Genomic DNA, 17,500 nt, shown 5'->3' on the forward strand with positions numbered 1-17,500 from the left:
AGTAGCAGGTGCAGCTGCTAATACAGTAGCAGGTGTAGCTGCTAATACAGTAGCAGGTGCGGCTGCTAATACAGGAGCAGGTGCGGCTGCTAATACAGTAGCGGGTGCAGCTGCTAATACAGTAGCGGGTGCAGCTGCTAATACAGTAGCAGGTGCAGCTGCTAATACAGTAGCATGTGCAGCTGCTAATACAGTAGCACGTGTAACTGCTAATACAGTAGCAGGTGCAGCTGCTAATACAGTAGCGGGTGCGGCTGCTAATACAGTAGCGGGTGCAGCTGCTGATACAGTAGCGGGTGCGGCTGCTGATACAGTAGCGGGTGCAGCTGCTATTACAGTAGCGGGTGCAGCTGCTAATACAGTAGCGGGTGCAGATGCTAATACAGTAGCGGGTGCAGCTGCTAATACAGTAGCGGGTGCAGCTGCTAATACAGTAGCGGGTGCAGCTGCTACAGTAGCGGGTGCAGCTGCTAATACAGTAGCAGGTGTAGCTGCTAATACAGTAGCAGGTGCAGCTGCTAATACAGTAGCGGGTGCAGCTGCTAATACAGTAGCGGGTGCAGCTGCTGATACAGTAGCAGGTGCGGCTGCTGATACAGTAGCAGGTGCAGCTGCTAATACAGTAGCAGGTGCAGCTGCTAATACAGTAGCGGGTGCAGCTGCTAATACAGTAGCGGGTGCAGCTGCTAATACAGTAGCATGTGCAGCTGCTAATACAGTAGCAGGTGCAGCTGCTAATACAGTAGCAGGTGCAGCTGCTAATACAGTAGCAGGTGCAGCTGCTAATACAGTAGCAAGTTCAGCTGCATATTTTTGCAATAAAAATGTTATGTTGTAATGGAATTCATGCATTAGTTTTTGTTTGCTTTGAACCCAGAGCAGACGTCACACGCCACACGACATCAACACTGCATACTTTAGTATTTGTTCATTTATCGTGAGTAATATCGATATTGCAATATTAAGCACTGTTATCGAATATCGCAGGTTTTCCTAATATCGTGCAGCCCTACTTCTGATTAAATTAATTCATATGTTACCATCAAAGGGATGTAGTTGGTTGGAATGTTTAAATTCAATTTTGCATTTTTAGATACAAACATTTATTTTAGTTGGATTTTTATTCATTCATTAGTAAATGGCATTGCATTTCACAAAACAAGTATAGTGGAGAAGAGATTAAAATATCTTATATCATTCATTCACAAACATAAATACAATCAAGTGCTAATAATAACCAACTGTAGCTGTTAAAACCCTTAATATGATAAATTACATAATCTAGTTAATGTGTTACTGTAACCGTCTCAGTAGCCCAGTGGTAGAGTTTCCTCCCTGGGACTAGAAGATCGGGGTTCAAATCCCGTTCGTGTCATACCAAAGACTTTAACATAGGGACTCAATGCCTCCCTGCTTGAAAAAGTTTCCAAGCGCATTCACAGCTGCAGCTCAGCTCAAATGCTGAGATGAATTTCACCAGTGTGTGATGATTTAAGGGGACTGTAACTTTTAAATCTTTTAAATTCAAGCTTCATGTCTAGTTCTGAACTTCAATCAAAGAATGAATAGAGAAAATATTTATACAAAACACAAGTAGATGGATGTCAACATAAGACCTGATTAGAACAATTAATTAGTGCAAAGTGAAGTAAAAACATGGAGGTGTTTACCTGCAGGCCAAGAGGTTTCCAGCGTACATTCCTGAGCAGAGCTGGTGTGGAGCTCAGGGTGTTCTGTGGCCTTTTCTTCAGCGTGAGGATGACTCCACATGGATCTTCTCTTAGAGCATTTACCAGGTTCTTCAGCTGCCATCCCACCTGAAGAGAAAACACATCAAGGCAGTGAATCTGCTTCTGTATAACGCCACACACACACATGCACACACGCACAGAAATATTGGGGGCTCATCCGGGATGTAGGAAACACTTTCATTTGTAGCAGCATCTGATTAAATATCTTAAAACAGGATTTGAAAAATAAAATAAAATAAAAATTATATATATATATATATATATATATATATATATATATATATATGTATGTATGTATGTATGTAGTGGCGGCTCCAGAAATGTTTTTCTGCAGGTGCTATGAAGGAGCTAGTCTTTTTAATGAGGGTGCTAAGAAGGAAGTGGTCATGCGTACCTATTGTTCTCTAAAACACCTTCAACACTAGCAGATACACATGCGTGCACAACACCTCAACAACACCTGAAACAATCATTAATATACATCATAAACATATGAACAATCGCTGACCTTTCCATGAAATCATAAACACATACAGCCACACAGAAAACCATCTATAGTGTTGCAAGGTTAGCTAACGTTAGTGTTAGCATTTCCAGCGGCAAAACCCTGGACTGCTGCGGCGGTTGAGGGTTGACTCTCTTCATCTAGATCCGTAGTTTTTTGTGGGTCTGAGATCACTTCCAAACATTCATTCGTTTCTGACTGAACCCGTGGAAATGTGGGCAACAAAAACCAATCCGTTTTACCACTAGCTCTACCTTTCACTCGATCACAGGTGGAAAATGAGGTCAAAAGTTAACATCAATTTCCTGTTTTGGTTTAAGTTTTTACTATCTATATGATAATTTACTGATTATTTTTGTTTTGTATGTTAAATATTATCACATCCACACGTTCAATTAAAATTAAATTGAAAAAAAAAATCTAATATTTACTTGGGGGTGCAATGACTAATCCGGGGGTAGCTATAGCGCCCCCCTGGCACCACCACTGATATATCCAATCCAATCCAATCCAATCCAATTTTATTTATAAAGCGCATTCACAAGGCATTACAACCAAACAAGGCGCTGTACACTAAAAATGTTAGTTAATTAAACCGGCGTTATACAAACATGTCGAACACAGATAAAAGATAAAAATGAAATACAACAAAATTCCCAAAAATAACAGCTAAAAATCAATAAAACACAGGGTGAATAAAAATTTGAAAAAACATTTTAAAAAAGCACCTCAATAGTACGGAAGTCGATAATTGTGGAGTCCATTTTTAAACAGTGCAGATGTCAGTGAGGTTCATAATTATGTTATATAAGCTAGGTTGAAGTAGTGAGTTTTCAGGCGTGATTTAAAAATGCTAGCTGTTGGTGCTAGCCTCACTAGCAGTGGTAATGCGTTCCACAGCTTCGATGCACAGACAGAGAAAGCCCTTTCTTCACGGCTTTTTAAACGTGCATTGGGAACAGCTAGGAGGAGCTTATCTTCAGACCTGAGAGCACGCGGCGGGTTGTAGTAATGGACAAGTTCACACAGATATGGAGGAGCTTGATGGTTCAAGTGAGGAGCATAATTTTGAAGTTTATCCTGACTGCACGGGCAACCAGTGGAGAGATTTCAGAATTGGAGAAATGTGTTGTCTTCTGTCAGCTCCAGTCAGCAACCTAGCTGCAGAATTCTGGACCAGCTGAAGTCTAGAAAGAGCTGCTTTACTGATGCCATATAAGCAGGAGTTAGAGTAATCCAGCCTTGAGGTGATAAAAGTGTGGACCACAGGTTTCAGAAGACGTACACACAGGATGTGCTTTAGTTTTGAGATGCGTCTTAGTTGGTAAAAACATGATTAAACTGTGTTATTGACCTGGACATCCATCTTCAGAGCCTGGTCCATTTTTACTCCAAGGTTGGAGATTACAGAGGATACATTAGGTGAGAGGTAGTTGAGGTCAGGTTGATGAGTCGCTGTGGTACTGTAAGGACTGAAAACGATTAAGTCAGTTTTGGAGTCATTAAGATGGAGGAAGTTGTCAGCTAGCCATTGCTTGACCTCAAGGATACAATCAGACAAAGCTTTCGTTGATTGAGTTGGCTTAAATGAAAAATAGATTTGACAGTCGTCAGCGTAAAGATGGTATGAGACAGCGTGCTTTCTGAAAATGGCTCCTAAGGGACAGTATATAGAGGTTGAACAGTAACGGGCCGAGAATTGAACCTTGTGGGACACCCCAATGTAGTGGCAGTGACTCGGATGAACAGCCATCCAACATGACCCTAGCAGACCTGTTACAAAAGTATGACCTGAACCAATCCAGGGCTGTGCCTGAGATGCCAGCCCAAGTGTGAAGTCTTGTGATCAGAATGTCATGATCGATCGTGTCGAATGCTGCAGATAGATCCAAAAGTACCAGAACCACATGGAAACATATATATGTGTGTGTGTGTGTGTGTGTGTGTGTGTGTGTGTGTGTGTGTGTGTGTGTGTGTGTGTGTGTGTGTGTGTGTGTGTGTGTGTGTGTGTGTGTATAACAACTAAGAAATCTAATAAATTAGGGGCTGATTCCTTTTAATTTCTTTGTGTAAAATTAGTAATTTTAAGAACGAATGGGAGACATCTTTATGTGTATAAATGTTGTTGTAAAAGTGATGGTCTGTAACAAAAGGTGCAAAAGCAACGGGATGAAACACATGTGGGCATGAATACACACACACACACACACACACACACACACACACACACACACACTGCATTTACTGCACTGCAATCACCATGATGGCACTACGTTAGTATGTACAGTCTATGGTTAGAACATGGATCACATCTCATTTGTGAAAAAGACTGTGTAGTCGTGTGAGGTTTTTGCTTCTGACCTATATTATAGCGGTCCTGATTAATGCAAAATGATATGACATCAATACCTCCATAATCAGTATTATCCCATAAGAAGAGTATGCCAGTGAACACAAACCTCTGGAAAGGAAGTGGGTGAAAGAGGCTAAAAAGTGTTTCAAAATTAACCTGAACCAGTCACAAAGCCCTGTGGTCTGCAGCAATGGTGGACCAGTCAGCCCAGTTTTTACCTCTTTGTCAGCAAGTTTGCACTCACACACACACACGTACTGATGGAGACAATTTCCTTTTATGTTTCTCCATTTGTGTGTCAGTGTTGCAAAGTAATTCACCTCCAGGACAGCAGGGGGCACTGACCTTTTCTGGTGGCTCTACCTGTCGTTGCAGTGAGATCTCTGGCTGACAAATCTATTTAATTTAGCTTGTTAACAAATATCTAGACGGAGTTGTGAATTTAAGTAAAAAATTTTGATTCTCGTGTTGACATCGGAATTTGTCATTGTTTCCATTTTGTTAAATAAAGTTTTATAAAAGCTTGTAAAACCAATCTGCTCCAGGAGCAGGAATACAGTCTCGAGGAATACATACTTTTTTCACAAAAAATTCAAAGGCAGGTGAGCTGTTGGCTGCTGTTTTGGGCTGACCAATCCCAAACGTAAACTCTCCGTTGCGTTTGACGAATAGACAGACAGAAACATACGACCCAGGCTTAGTCAGAGGGGGTTGAAGAGCACAAGCATCCTGCTGGCTCAGGCCAGTGAGTCTCTAGAGCTCACAGCGCTCATCAGGTCACTGACTGGCAACATTGGTCTCAGTTACTGGCAACGCCCACAGAGGCCTCTACACACACACACACACACACACACACACACACACACACACACACACACACACACACACACACACACACACACACACACACACACACACATGCATTCACATCGATGATGCATATATGTGCTCTGAATTGTTCCTCCAGCCAGTAGTGGCCCATTTCCTGTTGCTTCCAGCCCAGATTAGAAGCCCTGAGTACAACCAGCTGCAACAAGAGTCCTGATTCAGCTAAGTTAGCCGTATGTTTAGTCCCCATCTGCTTTCTTGGACTAGAAAGATCTGAAAAGGAGGGTATACATGAAAAACATTCTCTATAACAGTGATATGTGATGGGATCAGTGAATTCAAGCTTTTCCAAGGTGGGTCACTGCTGAAAAATAAAGAAGTGATCATTAAATTAGACTGGCTTTGGTTGTGAAGGACCTTTTTACAGTGACCATATGTTGTTCCCTACTTGCTACTTTGAGTCATTAAACATTAAACATCTATCCAGCTTGAACCTTGTGCTGGTCACCCTTCTCCATCAGTCATTGGGTGAGAGGTGGTACACCTGGACCGGTCACCATTTCATTTAAAGTAAAGTCACCAAGGATAGGTCTAAAGATGGGCAGCGTGGGGGTAATAGCTGAGTGACTCATTAATAGATCATATCATGAGGCCAAGAAAGACAATTTTCTGTTTATACCAGCTCCTCAGAAGTTACTATAGTGAAAAATACTCCTGCCTAGCATGAAAAGCACGAGAGGACGAGAGTTTATGCAGCAACAGGGCAGCAGATTTACTGCTTATCTGTTTTAGTTTTAAGTGGTTTATGGCTTGCAGACGCGTGCAACACCCTGCATTTATACCTTTTTGTGCAATCTGTGCAGAAGGCAACAACTTGCAAAAATTATAGTCAGCTAAACTAAGCTAATCCTCTTTTAGCTTCAGTTCCCAGCCCACTCAATGGGAATGCAGGTGGTGTCAATCTCAAGACACACTTCTTGGGATAAAGTCTAACACTGCATCATCCAGAACCTTCCACGCATGCAACCTAAACATGAGAAGCCTGTTAAGGGTTGATTACTTCATAAGTTTGTTCTAACAAACAGAACTGAATTACATACAATGCACATGGGCAGCATGGCGGCACAGTGGTAAGCACTGTTGCCTCGCAGCAAGAAGGTTGCAGGTTTGAAACTTGGCTGCTGCCTTTCTACATGGAGTTGCATGTTCTCCCCATGCATGTGTGGGTTTCCTCTGGGTACTCCGGTTCCCCCTCAAATCACAACATGCCCTATAGGTTAAAAATTGTGCGTCGCTTTGGATAAAAGCAAAGAAACATTAACCAACTTCCCAATGCTTGACACTCAGCTTTAAGGGATTGGGGGGTTAAACCACCAAATAGTTCCAGAGCGCAGCCACTCTGCTCCCGACAGGGATGGGCTAAGAGTGGAGATGTAATATCACCAGCGTGAGGTGATGACTAATGGGACTTTGCCTTCACCAATCAAGATTTTAAAATTGTCTGAAGAGTTTCAAACTTGAGAGACCACCACATGGTGATTAAAAGCACATGCGTAACAGTTTTGGTCTTACAGTATAATGTGTGGCCACCTACCAAAGAAAGACACCACACAGGAACCAATTTCACACTCAGATATTCCCAAATCCACCAGGAAACCACACAAAACCACAAGAGATCGAACCTGACTTTGGATCATGTCGGAGGAGGAAGAGGATTTGGAATCCTCTCTGTACAGTGTGCTTCTGATTGGCTACGTTTCGCATTCAACAGGCAGTATACTCATTTGTCTTCAGAGTGGTGCCATATCAACAAATGTTGAATATCCCGGATTTGTGATCGGAGCATCCCCAACATGCTCATCCCCAAGGCTCTGCTATACCAGAGACGTCCTCATTCATCAGCAGTGGCAACCCGGGCAACAGCTTTTCCGCCGTGTTCCTACGGATTTCTTTCCCAAGGAACTTCTCCGTGGACACGGAAATTTGACAACATAAAAACAAGATAAACAGGAGGGGATTAAAGAAGGGTGGTGTGAGAGCGAGACTCAAGAGGGAAACACACAAACAACGAGCGCTCCCGCCCATCAGCCAGGCTAATGTCCGGTCTCTCCGTAACAAGCTAGACGAGCTGCAAGCCTACGTCAACCACTTGCATGAGTACCGAACTGCTTCTGTTCTGGCTTTCACCGAGTCATGGTTAAACAACAGTGGCGATGACGGCACGCTGCACACTGATGGCTTTTCACCACCTTTTCGCCTGGACAGAGACCACGAATGCACCGGGAAGCAACATGGCGGCGGTGTGTGTCTCTATGTAAACAACAGCTGGTGCTCTAGTCACTATGAGGTAGAAGTAGCGCACCACGGATATCGAGCTTCTGGCTGTTTCCCTGCGCCCCTATTATCTCCCCAGAGAATTCCCACAGAGTTTCATCATCTTGGTCTACATTCACCCCAGAGCTGATGCTGCCAAAGCCACAGAGAACCTCATTAGCAGTCGGGATGAACTGGAACAATTATCACCAGACTCTCCCAAGTTCATCCTGGGTGATTTTAACCACTGCTCCTCTGACAAGGCGCTTAAAGGTTTCCAACAGTATATTACATGCAGCACACGTCAGGGGAAGACTCTGGACAAATGCTTTGGCTCTCCCTCCCCCCTCTTGGATCAGCAGACCACCACACCGTCCTGCTGGCCCCTGCTTACACCCCAGTCATCAAGAGGATTAAAAAGGTGACCAAAAGCATCCAGCAGTGGACAGCGGGAAGTATCCTCACCCTACAAGGATGTTTTGAGGCCACTGACTGGGTCAGCCTTCTTTCTTCCTCTGATGACATCGACGATCAAGTCGACACAGTATCATCATACATCTCCTTCTGTGTGGACAACATCATCCCCTCAAAAAAAGTCACCATCTACCCCAACAACAAACCTTGGATCACCAAGCAGCTAAAGGAAATCCTTCACCGGTTCTTCACAGGACAAGAAAGAAGTCAACAGGGAGGTCAAGAGGGCCATTAAAGCTGCTGAACTGAAATATAAAAACAATGTGGGGAAAAATAATTACCTCAGGGGACCTTCGCTCAGCCTGGCAGGGGCTCAAAACCATGGCTGCTGTGAATACTGTGGTCACCGCCTCCAGAACCATCCAGGTGGAGGGCAGCGACCCCACATCCCTCCCTGACGACCTCAACGCTCTCTACACCAGGTCTGAGACGGACAGTATCACCCAGCTTGAGGAGTCCAGATCCTCACTCAAACCTGGCAGCTCTGCACTCGCCTTCCAGACCGAGGACGTGGTGAGAGCCCTCAGGAGGACCAGGGAGAGGAGCTCACCCAGCCCTGACAACATCAGTAGTAGAGTACTGAGGCACTGTGCAGAGCAGCTAGGAAGTGTGCTCCAGACTCTATTTCAACACTCACACCGTCCCCCAGCTGTGGAAACACTCCACAGTTATCCCTGTCCCAAAAAGAAGCAACCCAAAGTCTCCTAACGATCTTCGTCCTGTGGCGCTCACCTCCTTGGTGATGAAGGCCATGGAGAAGATCATAAAAGAGCACATTGTGAGAGCAACTGAGCCCCTGATGGATCCACTCCAGTTTGCTTATCGTGCACGCAGAGGCGCCGATGATGCAAAAATCTTCATCCTGGACTCCATCCACAAACATCTGGAGCTCCCTGACTCCTCCGCCAGACTTCTGCTTGTTGACCTTTCATCAGCATTCAACACTCTGCAGCCTAACATCCTGGCTCCGAAACTTTCCTCCCAATTTCATTTGGATGACCAGTTAACCCTGTGGATACTGGACTTTTTAACCAACAGGACTCAGAAAGTTCGGGTCAACAACTGTCTCTCCGGTCTCCGTTCCACCTCCACCGGCTCCCCCCAGGGCTGTGTGCTCCCCCCCTGCTCTACATCCTCTACGCCGACGACTGCAGATCCACACATCCCAACTGTCACCTGGTGAAATACGCTGATGATACAGTCCTTCTGTCACTGCTGTCAGGCTCCTCACAACACCACGGACCTGCTCTTCAGGAGTTTGTAGAGTAGTGGGACAGCTCCAAACTTGAACTGAATGTGAGCAAAACCAAAGACATGGCGGTGACCTTCTGCAGGAGGCCGAGGGATCCGGCTGCTTCAGTAACCACCATTATCCACGGGAACCCAGTGGAGGTAGTGGAGGAGTACAAGTATCTGGGAACCACCTTTGACAACCTCCTGAAATTCTCTGCTAACACAGAGGAGATTCTCAGGAAGTGCCACCAACGGCTATATCTCCTTAGGAAGCTCAACTCCTTTGGAGTCAGCTCCTCAGTCATGATGACTTTTTACTGTGCCTTCCTGGAAAGCATCATGACCTTCTCCATCACTTGCTGGTTCTACTCCCTTAGCCTCCAGAACAGGAACAGACTGCAGCGCACTGCATCAATGTGCTCCAACATCGTTGGCCTGCCTGTCAGAACTCTTGCTCAGGTTTTCTATCAACAAGCCCTGAGACAGGCAGCCAAAATCCTCCACTACCCCTCTCACGTTCTTCAGCCCGCATTTCCCTGGCTCCCCTCTGGGCGACGCCTCCGCTGCACTTCCTGTGAGACTGAGAGGAGGAGAGCCACCTTTGTCCCCAAAGCCATTCAGCTCTTTAACTCCAGCAGGTAAGATAAGACCAACCCTCTCCTTGGGCTCTCCATATATTTAACTTTATTCACTTACGCAGTGATTTTTGCATACTTTACCGATTTTATCCATCTTCTTGCTGCTTTATTACTTTTCTTATTGCCTATTTATTCAATGTTCGTATGTCCAACGTCATGCTACTCTGCTGTTATTTTTTTAATTGCCTCTCGGGGATAAATAGAGTCTTTCTGATTCTGATGTTTGGTAATTCAGGCTTTCGGTTTGAGTTCCAGTGAGTTCTCACACGCAAAGTTGGGTTTCATCCATCATTGAATGCCTTTTTCTCTCAAAACTGATTGATCAAGCAAATAAATTCCACAGTTTGGGCTTTTCACACTCAGTTAGACCTGTTGCCATGGTGATCCAGCCACACTCAAACAGATCCTCAGCAAACGTTCAACCTAACATAGGCAGCTAAGCAGCAAAATAGGCAGAAAACACAACCAATACACATGAAGCAAAGGTTACCGACACCAATGAAGAAATAGTATTTTTACTATCCGTCCATTTCCATCAGCTTACATGGGGTCGAGTCACGGGGACAGTAGCCAAAGCAGGGAGGTCCAGACTTCCTTCTCCCTCCCACATCTCCTGGGTCTCCCTTTAGGTCTCCTCCTGGTTGGACCAATCCAGAAACCTCACCAAGGAGGCATCCAGGAGGCACCCTGACCAGATACCTTAGCCACATAAAACTGGCTCATCTCCTTGTGGAGGAGCAGCAGATCTACTCTTACTCCCTCCCGGGTGACAGAGCTTCTTACTGGAGATGCATCACCAATCCGCCTATCAGTCCCTCTGTCCCGCACTTGTGAACAAGACCCCGAGTTAGGTAAACTCCTCCACCTGAGGCAGGACCTCATCCCTGACCCCTTCTAACTCAAGCCGCTGCTTCAACATCTCACCACTGCCTCTTTTCAGGAATTAGAAACTGGATTTTAATCTTATCAACCAGAATTTAATCTATGAATAATGTGGTATTATTAAATGGTAACCAGGCTGGTTTAGGCTTCTCTGTGATGCTAACCCACAGGATGCAACGACAAGCATAGAGACGCCGACAAGAACAAGAACAGCATAAACTGCTGCTGAGGAGATTCTTGAATCCCCACAAGTCTTCATTATTTTCCCCGATGCCATTACCTCCACATAATTATTTTGCCTCTTCAAACAATCGCTTTGCTATCCAAGCAAATTCCACGGATTACTTCAGAAGGACCCAAAACTGCACGTCCTGTTCCGAAGTGGAACTCAGACAATGCTCATGAATACGCATGAAGGAAGTGTTGTTTGTTTACTACATCAAAACATGACACATCAGAATTAGTTCATCCTCCCTTGTGTTGTGTTTAATTTGGAGCCAAACTAGATAAAGCGTATCAGATCCATCTATTCACCCTCTCACCCGATCATTTTGGGAGTGAACCGAAAGCAGCATTAACTCCCTATCCTTCGTCCCTCCTTGTCTTTTCATCTGCCTGCTCCTCTCCCAAAGTCCCTCTTCACATCCTCCTCCCTTTTCTCCCCACCTCCCTGCCATGCCTCAACTCAGCCCCCCCGACTGCTGCAGCCTTAACACACACACACACACACACACACACACACACACACACTCCTACACCTCTGTTCCCCCTGCTTATCTTCTCCCCCGGAGTGAAGGATCAGAGTGGTGAGGGTCTAGCCAGGAGAGTAATAGAGGTTTGAACCTTTGGGGGTTTCTGCCCCCCCCCCCCCCCCCCCCCCCCCCCCCGGGGCGTCATGGGCCGGTGTCTTGGCTGCTGCCGTGGATCTGTTGCTGTCAGGGCAGATGGCTCCGCTGATGATGTGTCGTCCATTACCTGACCCATCTGAACTCAGCCTATTGTTTCCTCTGTTCTTCACGTGTGTGTGTGTGTGTGTGTGTGTGTGTGTGTGTGTGTGTGTGTGTGTGTGTGTGTGTGTGTGTGTGTGTGTGGGGAGGGGGGCTGGGATGGGAATATGGGATCTATGGGGCCATTTTAACCTGTGAAGCACCTTGAGTTGCATTTTTTTTGTATGAAAAGTGCTATATAAATAAAGTTGATTTGATTTGAAGCTGTGAGCCTGGCAGGGTGCGATCTGCACTGTCACGCCAAGGAGAGAGAGGAGATAACGTGCACCTCCATCAAATGCCGCTGCCCGGAGCCTACATGCGTGCTTCTACTTGGACAACATGGAGACACGAACAACTGAGGACAGTCACAAACCTTTATGTTTCCTTCAGGTAACTCAAATCAGCACCGGAGCTAATCGTCTGGGCCGTAAACGACAGCAGGAGTAATGCTAAAGGAAGGTGCTGATCTGTTTAAAATGGCTGCTCTCTGATGGGATGAGTGTGGGGTAGCAACATGACCTTTTCTACTTTGAGAGAAAAGCACGGCTTCATGTGGGAATGATATAATCCAGTTGGATTTGGTTGTTGTTGCTTTTTAACGCCTGCTTTTATTAACCATACAAGCTAATCCATCCATCCGCCCGGCTTCACCCGCTTACCCGAGTCCAGGTTGCACGGGCAGCAGCTCCAGCTGAGAGGCCTAAACCATCCTCTCCCACGGTGGGATCCTAAGGCATTCCCTGGCCAACGCATGACCTGAGTCAACCCAGAGAGCCTCCTATCAGCAGAACATGACTGGAAAACCTCTCCTGGGAGGCGCCGAGGAGGCATCCTGACCAAATCCCCAAACCACCTCAGCTGGCTGCCCTCGGTGTGGAGGAGCAGCTGCTCTACTCTGAGTCTCTCCTAGATGTCCATGCTCCTCACCCTATCTCTAAAGCTGAGCCCGGCCACCCAATGGAGAAAACAAATGTTGGCCGCTTGTATTCCCAACCGTTTTTATTTATTTTTTGGTCATTACGTAAATCTCATGACCACAGACGAGGACAGGAACAAAGATCAATCGGTAAATTGGCAGCTTTTGATTTCTAATCAGTATAAACGGAGTCGGAAGTGACGTCAGCGCCAGCTCTGAGGAAGTTTGCAGCTGCGAACGAAACTGTCAGCAAGGTAAAAAGAAAGCTTTTGTGTGTTTTTAATAAGAACCAGTTAGCTTTGATTCCTGGCTCAGCTCCCTCTTGACCCCAACAGAGTCACGGGTTTTAGAGTCGATCCTTGATGCAGTAACACCTCCACCTTGAGCTCCTCTGTCACTCCTGCAGCACACCTCACTGATGTCTCGCTCACACGTGATCTGCACCACTCTTACACACTTCTCCAGACCTCCTCATGCACCACAGCTCCTTCTTCTTCTAAATCTACAAAGACGCACATCCTTCTGACCTTCTCTGCACTGCTCCAGCATCCTTAAAGCAAACGTAGCATCTATGGTACACTTTCTTAGCATGAAACCATTCTGCTGCTCACAAATGTTCACTTCTGATCAGGCACGTGCAGAGGGGGGTGCGGAGGGTGCTTGAGACCCTGCCCCTTTTGTCCGAAGTGTCCAAAGTGCCCTTTTTCCGGTCGTTCGTCAGATTTTACCGTACAAATCTGTTATACTGTGATACAAATTGGGCACTAGGACCATGCGGAGGCAGCCGCCTCAAGCTGAAGGCTATTTTCCCTTAGACCCGCCTACAAACTCACTGATTGGCTCTGCCGCATCATACTAACGTGTGATTGGTTATCCTTGCTGTCGCTCTACCTGTGGTTGTAACACCTCTAGATACAAGTCAGCTTTAAAAACTAAAACTATTATTTATGAACTAACATTAACACTAATGACACTAATTTATATATTTTTATTATGTTGTTTGAGCCCAAGGGTCTCATTTTCTGAATTTTCTAACTTATTGGATTGCTCTATAAGTGCCCCTTTTTTTACTTTGAGCACCCGGCCCGTCAAAGGTCTCTGCACGGCCCTGCTTCTGATGTAAGCTTAGCTTCCACCACTCTTTCCCAGAGCTTCTTTGTAAAACTCACAGTGGTTATGGAAACAAATCACATTTTAATCACACGAAGCACAATTTAGCAAAAAATAATCTTTTAAACTTTGCTGATTGGTGATTTTTGCTATTTTTAGAACAGGCCTGGGGCATCTTATAGGGTTCCTGGGGGCACTAGATTGTTGACCCCTGCTATGAACCCTTGATGAATCCATGATGCACCTGGACCATTTCCCAACATAGCAGAGTGAACAAACAGTGGTCATTATGGAAACCCTGGTTGGTATAACTCACCACAGTCTGGTGGTTGACTTGGATCACCTCATCCCCAGCGTGGATCTTCTTACACTGATCTGCTGGAGACTGCAGAAGTGGGAGAAAAAGGTCAAGAACGGATGACGATGAAATAAAATGAAGAAACAGAGACAAACATGAAACAATGAATTCAATTTTGCTTCCTGGTGCCTCTCTTTTTTTTTTTTTTTTACACAGAGTGAAACAAAAACGTACGTTCTCCGTGGTTCCGGTGATCACATGGAGTCCATCATATGTTGATTTGATATACATCCCCTGAAACACAAACACAGTATTTGTATCTGAAGTTTGTCCAACAGAACTAACAACAGCACAAACCAAACGCTACAAAGGACACCTAGGAGATTTGTTGGTTATACGTAGGGATCCAAGTGAGACTTACTGAACAGCGAGCGCATAGAGGTGTGTTTAAAGTCATCAGGAAAATAACCCAGACAATCATTCATACGTTTGAAGAAACCATGCACGTTTGAGTCTGGAGAATATTCCTCTATTCAATCTTGTGGGAGCAACAAAGTAAAAGTCACTCACGGTGATGGAACGTGGCCCCCAAAGCATCAGAGGAACACGCTTTTCCACATTTTTACAGTATTGTTTCTTTTCCAGTTTGAACATGAAGATTTCAGAGTTTGGCTTTGTTGTTTCTGGGTTTAATGAGTGTTCTCCTCACCAGTCCTTCACTGGGCATGATGCTGGTGAGATGGACCACCTCCAGATGGGCTGACTGAGAGACTAGCGAGTCTGACGACAGAGAGATGATGTGGTCGCAGATCCCCGCTAACGTCTTACACTGGAGACAAAGTGGGACATAAACAGAGATGGTCAAAGAATAAAGAAGCAAAAAGAGAACCAGACACCAAAAAGAGACAGGCAGAAAGTTATTGAGATTGGTTTTGGCCCGTGGGGGATGATGTGACCTAGCTGGAGGAGGTGAAACAGACATCGTTTTTATCAGATGGTTCCACATCACCACTTCCATCACTCCATCACACCAACTGTTTCCTGTCCCAGTCTGTCCGCAGGAATGCCCACAAGGCACCTTCACAGACGCGTCACTAGTACCAGTCAGCTCGAGGTGCCCAGACATCTCCTAACGGCTCAGTGACAGAACTCTGCTTTTATTTTTTTATTTTTTTTTATCATCAGCCGCATTTGTAAAGGAAAATATTTCTAAATTCTGATTTTAACTTTCAGGGTTCTTTGCGATTGGGCTGTGTTCTCACATCAAACGACAAGAAGTTACTAGCAGCCCCTCGTTTGGTGGAGCGGGTCCTTCCACTCAGTTGCACCTCAGCTTTGGAATGAACCCCTTTGTTTTTAACGTGTATCAAAAGTAATAAACATTTAACATATAGAAGAAGGCTCTGGATTGGAGTGACATCACAGCACTTCCTGCTTCTTCAAACGGCCACGCCCATTTTTGGGTAGATTTGTGTGGGTAATGGGAAACGTTTAGCCTGGCAAGCCAGACTAAATAAATGTATTATTTAGTCTGGCCATGCTCCATTGACGGCTCTCGGTTGTGGGGCGGGTTCTACCGTTGTCTTTCAAATGATCTCCACATTCCACTGGCCAATGAATGTGACATACTCTTGTTTCACTCTGTTGCATCATCCCACCCACCAGGCATATAGAGTGCCCTGATTGGCCCACAAAGCGGATAAAGCTCTGTGATTTGTTCACTAAGCAGATAGAGCACTATGATTGGCCCACCATTATGGACCAATCACAGCTCTTTATGTGTTTGAAACCCCTCTAGAGAGCTGTGATTGGCTAGCCAGAGTCCTGGTAGGAGCTGCTGAGGTTCCAATGGAGCATGCCTAGACCATTCTTTGCAAAGCAAGAATTTGGTCTAGTTCACTAGGCTAGGAAACGTTAGCATTTTAGTGCCCAAAATATTCTGTGTTGTTTCTGTGGAGTGAAAATTAAAGGGGCCATATCATGAAAAATAATATATGGGACATTGTTGCTTCTTCATGAAAAATAACCCCAGACCAGTTTTTGGCTGCATTCATGCATTTTCCTCTTTCAGCTGCAAATTGTGAATTTTATTTTGACCATCCTGAAAAGCCCGAATGTAGAAGTTGTACGTAATACCGCCTTCCTCCTCCCGACATCAGGCGCTGCTCCTCCCCTAAATCTGTTAGGGGCGTGTCCAGGCAGTGGCCTGGGGTGGCACATGCCACCCTTGGAATCTGATTGGCAACCCCAGGTGCCAACACAAGAATTTACCTTTGAATAGGTTTTTCATTGTCCACAAAAGGCTTGGGGGTAAAACAAAAAAAGCATAACCATTGGTGCCACCCATGCACAAAGCTGTGCCTCACCTGGACCACCCCATTTTAAAAGATCTGGACACGCCACTGAAGTTAGAAGCATTTGTCTTTTTTTTTTCTTTGTAGTTCTAACTTTAATGTCGGACTTTGTTTTCTCAGAATTCGGACGTTCACAGCCGCTCCTTAAAACAAAACGTTGGTCTGGGTTCTGAAACCCACCTCCAAAGGCTTAGGTGACTGCTGTCATGTAAAACAGCAAGTAGCCTAGTTTGGTTAAACTGCTGGGCTGGCAAGCAGGTTCACGTCCCGTCACAGCAGTAACTCTTTTCTTCGTTTTAGCTACACTTGCTGGTATGAAGTTTTCTACCCTTTATATGTAAACTAATATGTGTTTTTTAAACTTTCTTTGTTTATTTAACCAGTGTGAGTCCGTGTGAGGTGAGCAGAGTAAATCAGCTAAAATGCTGCTTGGAAATGACCAAATTCACGATGTTTAAAGACACAAAATATTCTAATATATCAATAAAACTAAAATAGAAAAACATGAAATCCATTTCAGCTGGCTGAATAAATTACTGTCAACACCAGATGTCTTAATCTCTGGACTACCATAGCCAACACAGCCATTTAAAAACCATAAGTGCTAATGACTCCATTCCTTTTTGAGGTTGTAGGGGCTGTTGATTGGAGTACACTAAAACAAACCTGATCTCTCTAGGACATTCAGAAGCCAAGTTATAAGCCCTCAAAGGTGTAACTGGACTACTTCTTTAAAGTGACACCAGGCCCGGTGACCTTTGGGACATGGTTTGACCCCCTATAGGAATGTGCGATCATCTTGAAACGTTCAGATCACTTACAACTCAATAGATTCTACCTTCTTGTAGCGTTTCAG

At 45.1% G+C, this 17,500-nt stretch overlaps 1 protein-coding gene across 3 annotated transcripts in view; it reads right to left on the reverse strand.

The window, feature by feature from the left end:
- si:ch211-26b3.4 (connector enhancer of kinase suppressor of ras 2) overlaps positions 1–17,500 on the reverse strand; it is a 137,337-nt gene that overhangs the window by 57,265 nt on the left and 62,572 nt on the right. For all 3 annotated transcript variants that reach the window (XM_015969383.3, XM_015970190.3, XM_015970981.3), the window contains exons 6-9: positions 15,000–15,119; positions 14,525–14,584; positions 14,309–14,377; positions 1,671–1,817 (exon numbers count right to left, since the gene is read on the reverse strand). In XM_015969383.3, the coding sequence (XP_015824869.3) occupies positions 1,671–1,817; positions 14,309–14,377; positions 14,525–14,584; positions 15,000–15,119 (396 nt within the window). The remainder of the gene's footprint in view (positions 1–1,670; positions 1,818–14,308; positions 14,378–14,524; positions 14,585–14,999; positions 15,120–17,500) is intronic.

Source organism: Nothobranchius furzeri, chromosome 1 (genome assembly GCF_043380555.1).
Source record: "Nothobranchius furzeri strain GRZ-AD chromosome 1, NfurGRZ-RIMD1, whole genome shotgun sequence".
Classification (NCBI taxonomy): domain Eukaryota; kingdom Metazoa; phylum Chordata; class Actinopteri; order Cyprinodontiformes; family Nothobranchiidae; genus Nothobranchius; species Nothobranchius furzeri.